The sequence below is a fragment of the Rosa rugosa genome, chromosome 1 (assembly GCF_958449725.1).
Source record: "Rosa rugosa chromosome 1, drRosRugo1.1, whole genome shotgun sequence".
In the NCBI taxonomy this organism is placed as follows: domain Eukaryota; kingdom Viridiplantae; phylum Streptophyta; class Magnoliopsida; order Rosales; family Rosaceae; genus Rosa; species Rosa rugosa.
In genome coordinates this window covers 57,876,264-57,893,499 of record NC_084820.1, presented here as the reverse complement: position 1 = coordinate 57,893,499, position 17,236 = coordinate 57,876,264, and the positions used below count along the sequence as shown (strand labels likewise).

The 17,236-nt window shown below is 37.7% G+C and overlaps 2 protein-coding genes across 2 annotated transcripts; one reads left to right on the top strand and one right to left on the bottom strand.

The window, feature by feature from the left end:
• Positions 1-94: 94 nt before the first annotated feature.
• On the top strand, positions 95-2,335 carry LOC133725661 (V-type proton ATPase subunit D). The gene is made up of 2 exons (XM_062152999.1): positions 95-274; positions 1,333-2,335. The coding sequence occupies exon 2, from the start codon at positions 1,345-1,347 to the stop codon at positions 2,128-2,130; it is 786 nt and encodes a 261-aa protein (XP_062008983.1). The 5' UTR covers positions 95-274; positions 1,333-1,344; the 3' UTR covers positions 2,131-2,335.
• Positions 2,336-12,160: 9,825 nt separating this feature from the next.
• LOC133725660 (putative wall-associated receptor kinase-like 11) lies at positions 12,161-13,604 on the bottom strand. Its single transcript, XM_062152998.1, has one exon. The coding sequence runs from the start codon at positions 13,587-13,589 to the stop codon at positions 12,312-12,314; it is 1,278 nt and encodes a 425-aa protein (XP_062008982.1). The 5' UTR covers positions 13,590-13,604; the 3' UTR covers positions 12,161-12,311.
• Positions 13,605-17,236: the final 3,632 nt, after the last annotated feature.

Here is a 17,236-nt window from a genome sequence, read left to right as displayed (position 1 = left end):
TTTGACGGTAGCTAATTAAAGCGGGAGGTCTCCACGTTGGCACGAGACAACCGGACACACTGAAACCGGACCCTCTTTAACAACCCGACCCAAATACAAACACACCTCAAAATCAATTACCAGAGAAGAGAAGAAGCTTCTTCTTTAGCGACAAAACATCAAAAATTCACATACGTTTTAGATTTAAACTCTCTCTTACTCACTCACCGCCGGCGAGTTTCCGGGCCGGAGAGTCCTCTCCTCCCCTTACTACCACTGAAGCCGATCACACCAGGTTCAATTTCTGATCTGTATTCTTATTCGCGCTTTCTTGCTCTTGTTTTTTATTTTTACTCTGGTTTGGATCAACAATTTCCGTTCCCCTAAATCTGTTTTCTCTGAAAGACGCTTCATTTGTAATTGTGTTTTGTTTTCTGAGACGAGTATGGAACCGAGTGAAAACGAGAATTCGGGATTCGATAAGAAACAAAATTTGAACCCGATCTCAGTTTTTTACCGTCACACAGAGCTGTGTGTATTGGGCATAGTTGATTACAGATTAGGTTAAGTGCTTAGTGTTGTCGATGGTTCTTGTAATTTTCTGCAAATGCTATGCAGTGAAACATAGTTGATTCCATTGACTAAAACTGATCATGTTCTAAATGCTGGTTCTGGTGGTGATCATATTTTTGTAGTTTGGAATTGGATTTTTGAGATATTGTAAGGTTCCGTAAATGTGTTATAGTTAATGAGGAATCGAAGGAAACTTTGTGGGGATGAGCCTGACCCTGATCTTGAGATAAAAGGTTATTTGCATTGTTGGGTATATGTTTATTTCGAGTTTAGAGAGCTTTCTGTTCTTGGAATTCTCTTGTTTACTTCCATCATACAGAGGCTGTGGCATGTTGCGTTTTTCGTTAAATAGCCCATCTTACTGGTGGAAGAAAACGAGTTCTTATTGGTGCTTGTATATGTTGTATATGAGATGGGATTTAAGGATGGTCTATAGGCAACAAAGTGTGTAGGATTTTAAGGTTGTTATGGGTTGGATATGTTGCATATCTTTAAAGTAGAATGTCCAAAGGGCTTCATGTTTTTCAGAAGTTTTACTTCATTATTTAATTATGGTAAGTTCGTCAAACTGGATTAGAAAGTAAAGAGATTTGTGTTTGGAGCCTTCTGAGCTATACATATAATCAATATTTGTATAGCTAATTGAATTTTTTAGTATGTGTTTAAGCACACCCTGGATTAGAATAAATATTTTTTTTCTTCTGTTTCCTTACATTTGGTTATGGCTAATTGAATTTTTTTTTCTTTTTACTAATCCTGATTACATTCATTCTTATTTAGATCTTTGAAAACATGTCTGGGCAAAGCCAGCGTTTGAATGTGGTTCCTACTGTTACAATGCTTGGAATTATGAAAGCTCGTCTTGTTGGTGCGACGAGAGGCCATGCTCTCCTCAAGAAGAAGAGTGATGCTCTAACTGTTCAGTTTCGTGCCATTCTTAAAAAGATTGTGTCAACCAAAGAATCAATGGGAGATATTATGAAAACCTCCTCCTTCGCCCTTACTGAAGCCAAGTATGTTGCTGGTGAGAACATCAAACACATTGTTCTCGAGAATGTCAACACTGCCTCTCTTAAAGTTCGATCAAAGCAAGAGAATGTTGCTGGTGTAAAGCTCCCAAAATTTGAATACTTTACTGAAGGTGAGACCAAGAACGACCTCACTGGATTGGCCAGAGGTGGACAACAGGTTCAACTGTGCAAGGCTGCTTATGTGAAAGCAATTGAGGTTCTTGTGGAGCTTGCTTCACTTCAAACATCATTTTTAACCCTTGATGAAGCAATCAAGAGCACAAATCGCAGGGTCAATGCTCTGGAGAATGTGGTGAAGCCTAGGTTGGAGAATACAATAACTTATATCAAGGGGGAGTTGGATGAGCTGGAAAGGGAGGACTTCTTCAGGTTAAAGAAGATACAGGGATTTAAGAAGAGGGAAATTGAGAGACAGATGGCAGCTGCTAAGAACTTCTCAGACGACCAGGCTGCAGAAGTTATTTCTTTAAAGAAGGGTATTTCACTAAATTCAGCTCAAAATTTGTTGTCTGGAGGTATGGGAAAGGACGAGGATATCATTTTCTAATCGGGATGCTAGCTTTATATTTTGGTTCTTAGAATGTGTGATTCTGGCTGTGCTTCTTGTTGTTAAGAGGTAAATTTCTATTATTATTTAGCTGGACAGTCTTTTATGTACTGAATAAAAGCTCCATCTCCCTAATGTATGTTTCTATTTATTTTGTATTATTTGTCAGTAAACTTCATCAGTGCGAGGTTTTGATTTTGTTGCCTGGAAGGTCTTTGGTTTATTTACATATATTAGGACAACATTGCTGTCTGACTCACTTCGCGATATTGCAATGACATGTCTGCTTTGCATATGAAGTTGCTTATACATTTTAGGTAGAAATGGGTTTCTATACAATGTGGAGGAAGGTCTACGTACATTGTATAGATCATTCAAAATCAAAAACAAAGAACAAATTGGTTTTGTGTACCTGTGGAGAGCATGACAGGAAATGACGCTTCCATTGTTGAGCCAAGCCTTGTTTCCTTTTTGCTTCGGTTACCATGATCCATGCATTAAATTGTGCTCAATTTCTTTATTGGGATTTTATCACAAATAGTGTATGAAATATGGATGATTCTACACTTTGGTGTATGAACTTCTAAAACTATCAGAATGGTGTATGAACTTTGCATTTTTTCCTCATTTTAGTACATAGGACTAACACCGTTAAGTTCTACTATTGTAACTTGCTGTTGGAAATTCTGCAAAAATTTCTATAGTATCGAGCAGATAGACAAAATCTTCCTCTCCTAAGGACTAGCCTTCAACATGCCACTATTCACCTAACGACTTCCTGTCTAAGCGGTTACTATCAGGGCGGAATCACTGCTGCCAAATTGAAGGATGATTCTGGTAAATGTGCAGGATATTTTTAAAACTAAATGCAGACCTTCTAACAGATGAAAATAAAGATACAAAATTTAATAAAACAATTTTTTTTTTTTGTGATAAGGTACTGGCCCCACAGTCAGAAATTTATTTATCAAACATAAATACAACTGATAAACCCAGAGCCTCACTCTTGGGTAAACAGCTAAAAGTTTTAGCTATTCATTACTATGAAGACACTTACTTGAAAAGCACACTACTTCACACTATTCTGGAAGGACGAGCAAACTGCTACTATGGCTTTCTTGTTTGAGAGAATATGATTCTGTCTCAATTTTCGAATGCCTTACAAATGAAACCTAAAGCTCCTTATATAGGGAGCGGAACTCAAACCAGAATTCAAAACATAAAAATGTACAGGACGGCTCCGTGATTTCCTACTTTCCTGAGTGCTCCTGCTGGTGGAGGTCGGACGGGGAAAAGCAGATTCTTTTTAGGTGAAATGTTTTTCACTTGTCTTTTTGAAAAGCAAAAGCAACTTTTTGGGAAGAGTCCAAAAGTACTTTCGGTGCTTTCTACACCTGCTGCTTCACATGTTGTCGTCTGTTTCAGAATTGTGGCCGAGGACAAAGGAGTCGTTGTCTGCCTGGGCCATTCTAGCTGTTGTAGCATTATCTTCGACATCTGTATCAACATACATCTTGTAGTGGTTGTCGTTTTCAAGTCTTTCAACCCACTGCAAGCATGCCAGTGTCGAGTCTATCTCCTTTCGTGTGAGAGATAGGAATAGGTCACTGCTGACTACGTCAGGATAGTCGTAGGCAGTGATTATTGTTTTTTCTCCTGCTGCCAGGAAGGTATTGTTTGTATCTTCAGAGATGATCTTCTTGATGTATTCAAGGGACATGGCCTTCATCCATGGAATGCTTGAATTAGGTAGGCCGTTGTATCCAACACAGGCAGGCTGAAGATATCGTTGTTGAATAATCCGTATATAGTGATAAGGAGAGATGTATTCAACTTCGCCGTTTGACCTCTGAAACCATTCTGGTGGAGTGGATCTGAACTTCAGTCTTAGGGTGCAGTCATTTTTTCTGATATTTTTGACTGTGTTGACGATGATGGGGGGCAGGCCTTTGGGATCATCATTTGTTTTGCTCCAAAGATTATGAACAAAACCATTTTCAACAAGCCAAAGCTTGTGTTCTTGAGGATGTTCACTCTGAACATTAACTAAGTATCTTCCAACATATGGTCCTGCAATAATGAAGAGTGTTGGAGGAATACGGTCCTCAGAATTATGACTTCCTATCAGACTATGGAATTCATGCCAGTCTGATTCTTTTAGTGCTATAATAGGGATTCTAGCACTTTCGGGATCTTCTAGGAAGTGATTTTTTTCTTTCTTGACAGCACTCTGCTGTAATTCTTCAAACTGTGGCCTTGCATTTTCATAGAGGTCTTCCGCTAATGCAAAGAGAGCTGAGAACATTAGACCACTGCTTCTTTCTTGAAAGGCAAATAAGAGATTATCCAGAATTGCCTTCTGGTGGTAAGCTAGTCTCCTGCCAGTTCTGAACACAGGAGCATCAAAAGTTTGAAGTTCATAATTGAACACATTTATTACTCCAGTTGGAGTAGGTTTGCTTTTTGGCAAAGCACAGCCGTCAACGGTCTTGATGAGCCTTTACCGTCTGCCGTTTGAGATGGGCTAGCCAATCCTTTACCCTGGGATTGATCAGTTGTGGCTAGTCCTTTTGGACCTAGCAAGAACCTTTTGAGGATTTTTTCTTTAGGATCCTCAGCTGGTTCATGTTCTTTCCCAGTTCTTCTGCTTCTGGGATTACGACCTTCGTCGTCATCTTTTCGACTGAACATTGCCAGTTCTCTGGTTAAGGCGTCTGGAAGATAATTCTTGTTGCCTGCAATTAATTCAACAACATAATCATATTGGTTAAGAAATAATTGACAGTTTGCTAATCTTCCTCTATCAGCAGCTTTATCAAGTTTAAATTTTTTGAAATTCTTTACTCTAGCACAATCGGTGCGGACAGTAAAGGGTTTTCCAAGAAAAGCTGGAGGGTTTAAAATCGTTTTCTTGACAGCCAAAATTTCTTTTTCCCCTGTGGGATAATTTAGTTCTGCAGGGCTGAACTTGCCACTACAAAATTTACAGATCTTTTCAATGTTAGTTCCAGTCGCTTTTGCCAGAACCACACCAGACCAATAATTATCACTTGCATCTGTTTGGAGGATAATTTCATCATTCTCTTCTGGTTGTTGAAGAGGAGGGAGGTTTTTGCAGAGATTTTTTATTTGCTTCACAATTTTTTCATCATCTTTTGTGAAGTTCCATTTTCTTTTGGAACTTGTCTTAGGAGATAACATTGCTGTTAACCCTGAGATTTTGGGAATGAAATCTCTCCCATAATTTATGACACCAAGGAATCTCTCTAGACTCTTAGCATCAGGAATTCTATCTGGGAATTTCCAGATTTTCTCAAGGATATGAGGTTGGAGTTTTATCACTCCATTCTCGATATTTATTCCTAGGAAATCAACTTCATCGAGGATAAAGAAGATCTTATTTTCACCTTGGATAATTCCATGCTGAACTATCAGCTTTACAACCTCATGGAGGTGTTTCATATGTTCTTCTCTGTTTTTGGAGAAGACAAGGATGTCATCTATGTAGACGACACAGAACTCCGCAACATGTTTGAAGATGTTGTCCATCTTTCTTTGGAAGATTGAGGGAGCTTGCTTTAGACCAAAAGGCATTACCATCCATTCGTAATGACCTTGTGGTGTTCCAAATGCAGTGAGAGGTGTTTGGACCCAAAATGAGCATTTTGGCCTGACAAGGCACGTCTTGGAGAAATTGAGCCAATGTCAGTGGCTCAAGCTATATATTGTCGACAAGTTCGAAATATATATATATTTAGAGGCTAAATAAAGCCTACTATGGAATCATGAAAAGTCAACTATAGCACATTTTCCTACATCGGTTAGGAGAAACCGAGCTAAACAAGGAAGGAGGGGTGGCAGACTGACCAAATGAATTCGAAATGAGCTGAAACTCTGTAGATCCATTCTAGACAGCCCAAGAATCATTTCTTATGAAGAGTGCCAGAGCTAGCTTTGAGTGGAAGGCCTTCAAATAATCAGTCCAATTTTCTGCAGAAGCAAAACTGGAAAACTGGACCTGTAAGAGGTCCAGCAGCATTTCCGGCCCAACCACATGGAAATAAATTCTGAAATTTTACCACAACAATCTACATTCATGGTGGATCATTTCATATGAAGAAGTCATGGTCAAAATCTGAATGCTTGGTGGAGATATAGCTGCAGAAAAATTGGTGCAGTAAGTGCTTAAACCTAACATTCCATTAGTGTTTAAGTGCTTGAACCTAACAATTCCATAAACTCATAAGTGCTCCATAAACTCATAAGTGCTCCATCATGATCCCATTAAGTGCTCCATTATGATTTGTTTAAATGCCAAATAGTGTTGCTTGGTAGCCTATAAATAGAGGCTACAACATAGAACAATTCACTCATTCATACATCAAAACATCTCTAAGATGATCTAAGTTCTCTCTAGAGCAAACCTCTCTAAGAGCAAGTCCTTTCCTTCTCTTTCTCTTATAGGTGATCACACTCTAAGTCCTAGTCTCCTCAAGAGCTGACTATCAGTGCCACCAAACCCTCTGTCAACGTACTTCGGTCCTAGTCTCCTCAGGAGCCGATTGTAGTACCGCGACCACAACGGTTACGGAACTAGCCAAGCAAGGGTAACGCCCTCGCAACCCAGCGAAGCTAAAGTCACGCTTTAGCAAGTTCTCCCCACTTCCCGGTGATTTTCGCTCTGCTCGATCTACGACGTCGAGTATTGATTTGGTGACGCAGAAGATTAGCAAAAGTCCTCACCACGAGGCATAAAGAATCCCACGACGAGGTTGGTGCTCTCCTCGTCTACAGTCGCTCAAAAGAAGTCAGGTCAAGGGACACCCCCGACGACCGCACCCGAACGGTGCTGGCACGCCCGCGCAGAAAAGAGACTGTTGACCAGCTGCAACAAAATTGGAGCCAAACAAGAGGAATACTCTCAGGATGCATCTTGACTTGCCAAAAACCCGACTTTGCATCGAATTTTGAAAAGACCTTAGCTCCTCTGAGCTGGTTGATCAATACTCTTACTTGAGCAATTTGATAACCGTCTTTGACAGTTTTCTTATTGACATCTCTGTAGTCAATCACCATTCTAGCTTTTCCTCTTAGATTTTCTGCATGATTTCTCACGTAGAATGCTGGAGCATGATGAGGGCTAGTGGAAGGCTGAATTAATCTCTTGTTCAGGAGATCTTCAATATCTTTTCTGAATTCCTTTTGGTCCTCCTCTTTGTATTGGCTTTGACATGACAGATAGCATTCATGTCATGCAATCTCAATTCACAGACCACTGGGTCTTTTTCCCAAAACTTCTGAGGATCTACATCGATATTCTGTTCGAGTAGTTTCTTGATTTTTTCAAGAGTGGGAATTTTCTGAGACTCAAGCTTATTCTGAAAGTGCTTGAGGTTATGCTCATGGATGAAACTAGCTTATTCTTCTTCACTAGTTTCTTCTTCTTCTTCTTCTTCTTCAGAAGATTCGTCAACAAGTAATTCTTCTTGTTGTTTGATTTGGAGTATGGGTTCAAATTTGGGTTTGTAGGAGGTAAGATCACCACTATTCTGTTGCAATCTCTGATATTGGGTAGTAAAGTGAGGACCTACTACACTTTTGGCTTGAGTAAGCCTATCTGCCCAGAACACCCGTTCTCCTTTTCTGAAGCCTATTGATTCTTCATCCTGAATAAACCTCTGTTGGAGAATAAAATCATTTCCCAACAAGAAATCTGAGCCTTGGCCTTCAGATTGTCAGACATTATGGATGATAAATGTTCCTCCACCAATGGTGATGTGAACATTTTTTGCTACTTTATTCATGGTGAGGTGACTTCCGTCAAATGTGACACCAGTAGCTGTTCTTTTCTTATCTTCTTTCCAGAGTTCTTCTGGAATTGCAAATCTTTTTGCAACAGTAAATCCTGATCCATTATCTACAAAGGCATGTAGATGATATTTTTTATGATCAGGGAATTTTAGTCCAATCTCTATGTAGTTGCTGTATCTACTAGTAGAGACGACCTTTGATTGTTGAAGCTCATTTTCCTGAGCTTGTTCCTTTGGAATGAATGGTTTACATTCTTCCGGAACAATTTCTGGTGGTTCAACCAGTTCAACATTTTCATCGAGGTTTTTTTCATCGATGATTTCTTCCTTTATTTTTGAGGAAGATGGTTCCATAATTTCTTGGAACAGAGTTTCTACTTCTTTCTCTTTTTGCTCAGAGAAATATTCTTCATATTCTTGTTCAACCAATTGGCTGACAAGACAATTCTTGGTTTTTCTTCTTGCTTCAGCTATGAAGCATTCTTTGTGATAAGTCTTTTTTGACTCTTCACAAAACATAGGGAGACCATCCTTTTTGTGACATAGGCAGTAGTCACAAACGAATGTACCAGGGTTCACCTGATAAGAAGACATTAAGGATTCTGTCTTACTTTCTTCCCAGTTTTTGATTTTCAAAACATTCATTTGTCTGGATTCGAAGTACTCTACTTCAGAATCTGTCTCAGACTCAGACGATTCTTCTTCTTCAGACCAGGCAGAATAAACTGACCTGTCGTCTTCTTCATCATTAGAATAGGCTATTTCGTAGCCTTTCATATTTGCTGATTCTACTATATGCTCATATTCTTCAAAGAGAGCCTTAATAGATCTTTTACCCTTTTCCGGGCATTCATTGGCATAGTGCCCTTCAGCTTTACATAACCAACATCTGCAAGCTTTCTTGCTGGGTTGTTGTTGTTTATGCTGATGACTATTCTTCTTTTTCTTGAAGAATTTCTTTTTAGGATCTTCATCCTGTTGTTTCTTGAAATTGGAACTTTTCTTGAATTTCCAATCTTTCTTTTTATTACTCTTTCTAAATTTTTTAGAGTAATATTTTTCTTTTTTCTTTCTGTGGAACTTGGATTCATGACAGCCCCAGTTGGTTGGCATATCCAGTATTCCATAACAGAAATTTTTAACTCCTTTGAGTTGTTTCTTGGCCATCTTAGCTCTAAGATTGGCTTTACACTGTTCTTTTAGTAATTGCCGGATTCTGTCGGCAATTCCTCCAACTGAAAATCTTTCAATTGGTTTTTCAGCTATGCTTTCCCTTACAGCTGTTCTCCATGGTTCAGGGAGTTTCCTGTGCAACAGGTTGACTAGATCAGTATTCTCTAGTTCACCAATCGTACAGTAATATTCTTGAAATTCATTCAAGTATTCTTCAAAATATCTCATGTCACAGATTTTGAGTGCATAGATATTTGATTTGGCCGTCTTTAGCCTTTTCACTCAGATTTGAGAGATCTCCACAGAACTGATCGTACAGGGGTACTGCAAAATCATACGGAGATTTCGAAGTTTTGATCTCTTCCAGCCATTCTTTTCCTCTGGCTGTCTCTTTGAAAGAGAAGTAATACTTTTTTGCTACTCCAGTGAGAGTAATTTCAAAGTACATCTGAAGATCAGGAGCTTCAAATTTTCCAAGGGTAAGAGCAGAGGCCATCATCAGGCTGTCTACCCATTGGTCAAGAGTTTTTCTCTTGTCTAGAGCTTTGTCTAGATCTAGCCAGATACCATAATTGGAAATTGGTACTCTGGGTATCTTGTCCTCTGGGACAAATCTTTGAGAATTTCTTTCTCCATTTCTACCCGTAGGGGCTTTCTGTACAGGGAGTTTTAGTTTTCCCTTTTCTCTAATGATGAAAGTTTTGGAGCTCTCTTCTTCTTCCATTTCAATATCTTGATAGGGAAGGAGTTTTCTTTCCTTTCCTGGATTGAACTTTTGCATTTCTTCGATTAGTTTTTCTAATCGTTCAGGATTTTTGCAGGAATCTGCTTCTTCATAGAGATCATAGAGCTTTTGTGCTCTGAGCATATTTACTGGTCTGTTTAGATCAGCTTCTAATTCTTCTTTAGTGATGGACTCTGATGGTTCTTCAGAGTTTTTTGTACCACTAACACTAGCTTCTCTAGTGCTGTAACTTCTTCTGAGAAGATTTTTGTTTATCCTGATGTTCTCAGGACAAACATCACTTTTTCTGTGATTGTCAAAATTTAGACTGATTTCTCCCTTTCTACTTTCATAAATTTTTGCTTTTGCACTTTCGGCTGGTAGCTTCGGACCAGATAATTTCCATTCAATAGGAAAAGTTACTTCATTCCAAGTAACCTTATGAATTTGTTGTGAATGGTTTTTCTGACTGGTGAGGAATCCAGTAGTAAGACCAGGGATGTTAGATATCCTTGTCTTTGGCTCTACTGTGGTACTCATCAGTTTATAGTATATCCTGTATACTATTGCGAGTTCTTGCATATCATTTTTCATAGATATGCCATCTGTCTTGACTCTCAGTCTCAGACAGTGAGCTGCATCTTTCAAGCTGGTTGAGAAATTTGGGAAGCAGTTGAAATATGCCACTTGATTGCATAAGGATGCTTCAAGGGTTCCCAACAGACTAGTTTGAAAATCTGTTAGTCTATTATCTTGTAAGACACATAGAACTGAACAGTTTATCCCTTCTCGAGCAAGTAATTTTATGCCAACTTGGACTGCTCCAATGTGCATAAATTGATACTTTTTTGTTCTTGCTCTGGCCACTTCTTCAGGAGTGATTAGTAAGAGATCTGTTTCTCCTATTGTGGAAGGGGTTGTGAATTCCAGTAATTTGAAATGATGGCTATCCATCAGATCAAACGTTCCCCTTTTGTAGATTTGTTTAAAATCTAACTTTGGAATTGAGGCGTTTTTTACCTCTTGTTCGATTTCGTTGAATTCGAATTCTTCAGCATTTAGGAGTTGTACTCCTTTCTTTTTCCCGAAGATGCTCATCATGTTGACATCTCGAGTTTCTTTCGGGTTTTCATACCGAATACTAGTAGAACTAGTTGAGGGATCCAGAAAAATCATGTTTGGAACAGGATTCTTTTCTGGTCTTTCTAATGGTTTGAATCCATTAGCTTTCTTTGTTTTTACTGTAGGCACTTTCTTGTCCTTCAGTATATTTTTCATAGAATCCAGTGTTTTTTGCTGTTCATTGATTTTTCTGCTAACACTTGTTAACTTTTCTTCTTCCGTTTTTGGAAGTTCTTTGATATAATCCAGTTTGTTTTCCAATTTTTCTAATTGGTGGATTATAACAGGAATTTTTTCTAGATGATCTTGATATCTAGATATTTCTTTCTGCAGGTTCTGATATTTTTCATCAGAAGATTTTAATAGAGAATTCAGTCTCTCTATTATCAAATCAGACATTGTCCCCATTGGGGATTCCCCTGCTGAGCCTTTTACAGGCTCTGATACCAGTGATTTGCGGATCTAACCAATGCTCATATAATCAAGAGGTTTTTGTTCCTCTTTGAGTATATATAAGAGATTTTCAATATCTTCTTCTATTTTATAGATTCTTTTTTGAAGTCTAAAAATGATATCCCAGTAATCAGGAGTTTCTCTTTTAAGACTTTCTCTGAAGTTTTTCAATTTTCTCAATTTTTCTCTTTCTTTTTGCAATTCTTTGCTAGTATTTTTACAGATAACTTTTAACTCCAGTCTATCAACAATCGAAATTATGAATAGTAAAGGTTAACTGTTTACCTTCGAGTGCAGGGGATAGATCTATAGCTGTAAAACAGTAATCAAATAAATTCACAAATATGGGCCCACTACGCTTTATCAACAAACATTTTTTTTTTTTTTGAAAGATAACGGAAAAGTTAACGGCGTACACCAAAATGAAAGAAAAGAGCAAACTTGATATACTAATGTGATAGTTATGAAAGTTGGTATACTAAAGTGTAGAAATGCTTAAAGGTGGTACATGGTTTGTGACGTTTTCCCTTCTTTATTCAATTTTTTTTTTTTTTTTTTTTTCTGTCGATCCCTTTTCTATCCTGGTTTTCATTACTCAGGTGATTGAAGATTCCTTAATTAGTGCATCATGCAGCCACCAGCTAGCTCGAGTCGTATATATATATATATCAGCTCAACATGAATTAATTGTACGTACTAGAACCATACAGAAACTGAACAATTTAACAATTATAACAGAAACAAGCTATGCAGTGAACTGCATCACAATTTACACACATATAAGGTGATAGTTTACAGAAACACTAATTGTTCCAAAAACAGACAACGGAATATCACAAACAATTTTACAAAAATACTAATTGTTCCAAAAGCAGACAACGGAATTTCACAAACAATTTTCAGCGAGACTTGAAAGACAGCAGTGGTTGTCCATCTAATGAAGAACCGGTGTCCATATGAGAGCCTGTTGATGTAGAAACATCCCAAACCTCGGCTATTTCCGTCTGGACATGTTCAACCTTTGCAATGTGTTCGACATCAGAAGATTTACTTGACATTAGAATTTCCTCCAACTTAACTGCTATTTCTTTCATAGCTGGACGCTTCTTTCCTTTCATATTCAAGCAACGTTTTGCAAGATTAGCAACCGCCACTATCTCTTCTTTCTTACCTCCCTTCATAACTTCAGCATCAAGAATATCAAACAAACAACTCTCCTCCATGGACACAATAAAATGTGTTGCTAGGCTTCTCCCATCTTGTTTCCCTTCCTGCGATCTTGTTACAGAAACTGGTTTTTGTCCAGTCAAGAGTTCGGCAAGGACTACTCCGAAGCTGTAAACGTCGCTCTTGTCTGTAAATTGGCTAGACTGGAAGTACTCAGGGTCCAAATAACCAAATGTTCCGTTTACATGTGTCATGGTAAGATGTGTTTTGTCAATGGAAACAGTTCTTGATGTCCCAAAGTCTGCAACTTTTGCTCTATATTTATCATCCAAGAGTATGTTTGAAGACTTAATGTCTCGATGGTAAATGGGCATTGAAACAGATGAATGTAAGTAGGAAAGGGCTCCAGCAACTTCGGTACCAACTCGTAATCGCATTTCCCAAGTTAGAGGAAAATCCTCATCACGGCTCTGAATGTATTGAGAAAGGGTTCCGTTGGGTAAAAATTCATAGACCAATAGGGGAACTTCGCTCTCTAAACAGCATCCCAAGAGTTTAACCACATTCCTGTGGTTAATTTGTGAAAGAATGACAATCTCATTAATGAATTGACTCACTTCTCCTCCATCTACTACTTTTGACTTCTTGACAGCAACATCTCTTCCATCTGTCAACATTCCTTTATAAACAGTACCTTGGCCTCCTTCACCAAGAATTCTGTGTACATTAAACCGGTCTGTGGCTATCTCTAACTCCTTTGCATTGAACAGCTTAATCTTCTCAACATTGACTTCGCCAGAAGATAACTGTTGCTCCAACAACAAACCACCATTCAGTCTAAAAAACTTTTGCTTTCGCATAATGTCTTTCCTTTTCTTTATGACTTTGTGCAACCACCATGCGCCAATGATATGAAACAACAGTCCAAAGACACTGCAGAGAACTGAATTGCTCAATAAAATTAGATAATGTAGTAACTTGATCAAGAAGCTAACAAGTATTTGTTTCATATAACCTTTTTTTTCTGTCCCTAAACATAGACCTGTTAGTAATCAAAGGGGTACGAATTTAGGATTTAGAGAATGTAGAGGCATATCTATAATGGCCAGTTTAATCGGCTGCAATGGCCGAGGTTGTGGGGCAGTGGCTTGTAGCAATAAAAGGACCCATTAGAATTGATACAAATATTGGAGAAATTTTTCTGTCCTCCAGTAGAACCATGTCAGCTTGACACATGGTCTACCAACCCAATACAATAACGCCACGTGGATTTATTTAACACCTCATATCATAGCAAATTACCCTACATCCTACTGCAGTAAAACCAACGTGAAACAAAAAAAAACAAGAATCTTAAACGGGACGTTAACAGCTATCGTTACTGATGCAAACACTATTCGAAGGAACTCTAGAGAAATTTGTTTATCTCATCAACCCGAGAACTCGCTGCTACAATCTTGTTATCTTTCTATAAAGATTGAACTTCTTCTCTCCAACAATGAGTAGAGATGCAGACGATGATCATAATCAAGGTAAACAAAGTCGTTCAATCATGTTATTTTGAGTCTGATATGTATGTATTTGGTACAAGTTTATGAACTTGCTTCTGTGTTTTTCGAATTGGGTTCCAACTGCGTTTGCTGCGTTTATAGTAAAAGTTCATGTACTTGCTTCCGTTTTCTCTTCCATGTTCTACTTGCTTCTGTTTTTTTTTTCCCGAATTGGGTTTTATTTGTTGCTTCTGTTGTTGCCATAGCTTCTTGCTTTGCTCATCTTTTTTCTTTTCTTTGGGTTTGTTGAAGGAAAATCGACTTAGTGTGCCTTATCAAACTAGGAGTAGCAATAGGAGAGAAGGTTCTAGAATTCCTAATCATAGATGGATTAGTATTCCTTGTAACATTAGAATATGTACTTTGTAATCCCTATATATAGGGCTCCTATTCTCAATAATATGATTGACAATTCTCTCTATAATCTCTCTCAAATCTCTTTTCCATAAACAGGGTTTAGTTTGTTGCTTCTGTTGTTGCAAGTTGCTGTCATAGCTTCTTGCTCTGCTCCTCTTTTTTGCTGCCATAAATTGAGTCACGAAGAGCAAGCTCGATATCATTATCTATCCGATTACAAATTGCATCATAAATTTGTTTTGGCCCCGTACTGTGCACGGCGTTGAGCCAATTGAGCATCCTTTTCCCTTGTTGCTTCTGCAATTTTAGGTCTGCAAGGCTGAAACCTGCAAAACAGGTTTGGATACGGTTAAGCATCTAAGCCAACATTGATACAAGAGCATTAGGATTAGTACCTCTCCTATGTAGGCAATCAATATTTTCATAACAAGTGAACAAATAATGAACTCATACCTTTATAGATACAGGTGAATAAGAACTAAAATGAACATGGATTTCATACTCTTTTTTTTTGGGCAACACATGCTATACAAAATTCAAAAACAACACCAAATATTTTGTATTGTGGTATAACTAATGTTCGATGCATAACACCAACTAATCTATTACATTGTTAGGGTGAATATCACATTGCACTTGCATTAGCAATTTTCAAAGTAGGCAATTGCCATTTAATAAGAATGGTATGCATCAGATGTTAGTTGGAACTTGTACTTTAGATCAGTCCTAGAAAGGAAGTCAGATAATCAACCAGTAGCCTTCAGATGGCAACACAAAATCAAAGAGAGAGCTTTACAAAATTCAAAGGGAACACCATAAATTTTGTTTTGCTCACTCAAATTGATAAAAAACCCCAGACTAACGTAGGCCTAATATTTAATTACAGAAAATAAATATAGCTAAGCTTCTTTCTCCAGTTTCTTTGCTTTGGTAGAGCAGTAGAATCAGTGATATTTAGCTGCACACGTTTTGATTTTGGTACACTGGCTTTTCTTTAAACAACATACTATACTACGTACTCCTGACTCGAAACAGTGAACATATTTAATCAGTGACCAAATGCTTGAATGGATATGAACTTAACTCAGTAAAACAATGTTGAGGTAAACTCACCACTACATTAGTTGCAAACTAAAAGTTCCGAGGCTGCATATATATGAATGGTGATCATTATCAAAATTCTTATAAACATATATTTCTCAAGAGTCGACTCCTAGCTTTGACGGCTCCATTGCTGAAGACTTTTGAGTAATCTTACCTATCTCACCCTTCCATATATAACTAAGCTTTAGTTGTTTAATCTATCTTTTCGCTTACTTCCTATAAATCCAGAGCATGAACAAACAGCAAATTTCAATACCCAAACCGAAATGAGATGCAATTTGTAAAACCATAGTTACATGCTCACAACATATGCACAACAATCATAATAGGATTAAGGCTTACCTTCAGCAATAACAGTCATGGATTCCATCTTATGCAACTGCTTAACTCGATCACTGAATATAGTCTTCTGTTACTTACCAACTTGCTTCTCAATGGACAGAACTTATGCAATAGTCGTGGTAGTAATCAGGGACCAATTCATCTGTATATATATGAGACTTAAACCTCAAGAAGCTTCCCATTAAAGCATTCCTTGTCGGTTTAGGTTTCACTATTAGATTCCTAATGTATCACAACTTATAGCCTTTCTTGTCGACTAAGCAATGGATTACTATCCTTAATGAATTGATACACTACTTCATTAAGTCACTAGTATTGATTCACTGTTTGTATCCATGTTAAACTAGGATTGATATTAAGCTAATCATCAATTACTTTATGATGATATGTGTTATGTCCATATTTGATCTTACAATCTCCCCCTTGGACTCACACATATCATGCTCGATGATTTGCACCAGAGAACATCAAAACCTACTTAACTTACTGAAGTGCGCGCCAGATAACAAACTCAAATCGAAAATCCATTCCAACATGGTCAGATCACAGTTACTTATGTAGAGCAAGAAACAGTATACATTTTAACAAAAATGCAGAGTTTCAAAACCACTAACACAAGCTTCTGCAATCTACATATGTTCAACCAGAAGTGATACAATATATGTTAATGTGTATCAACAAGTAAACATATATTAGGTCCTACTTTATGTTTCTAAAACCAGAAACTCAAGCAAATTTACTGAACACTGATGGCTTAAAAAATATTGCTTGAACCTTAACATCATGCTTCACATGATTTAAGCCATCTGATAGCAAGTATGATATTCAAAACAAGATGATAATTTCCAAAATAAAACAATAAAGCTGCAGCAAAATCATAACTGGAAATACCTCAAAAGTTTATTGATAATAATAAAATCTGTCATTACAAACAAGTTGTGATAAATAAAGTCAAAAGATCACAACTAAAAATACAAGAACTCAAAAACCTTAGAAATTTAAATTGCTCCAACTGGATTAACTCTCTACTGAACCTAAGCATCTAGATTAGCTAAAACTCCAATGCTGGCTGTATGTTTCTGGAATGCTGCTACTGACAAGGCCTTGGTGAAGGGGTCTGCTAGCTGTGAATTCGTGTCAATGCTCGAAACAGCTATCTCACCATGCTTAACCCTTTCTCTAACACTGTAATACTTTAAATCAATGTGTTTAGAATTATTTGATCTTTTACTATTCTTGCTAAAGAAAACAGCTGCTTCATTATCACAATAAATCACAAGTGTGCCTGCCACAATGTGACTTAA

What these genes read in the sequence shown, in the direction of transcription:
- LOC133725661 (XM_062152999.1), top strand. Translation starts at nt 1,345, where the DNA reads ATGTCTGGGCAAAGCCAGCGTTTGAATGTGGTTCCTACTGTTACAATG.
- LOC133725660 (XM_062152998.1), bottom strand. Translation starts at nt 13,589, where the DNA reads ATGAAACAAATACTTGTTAGCTTCTTGATCAAGTTACTACATTATCTA.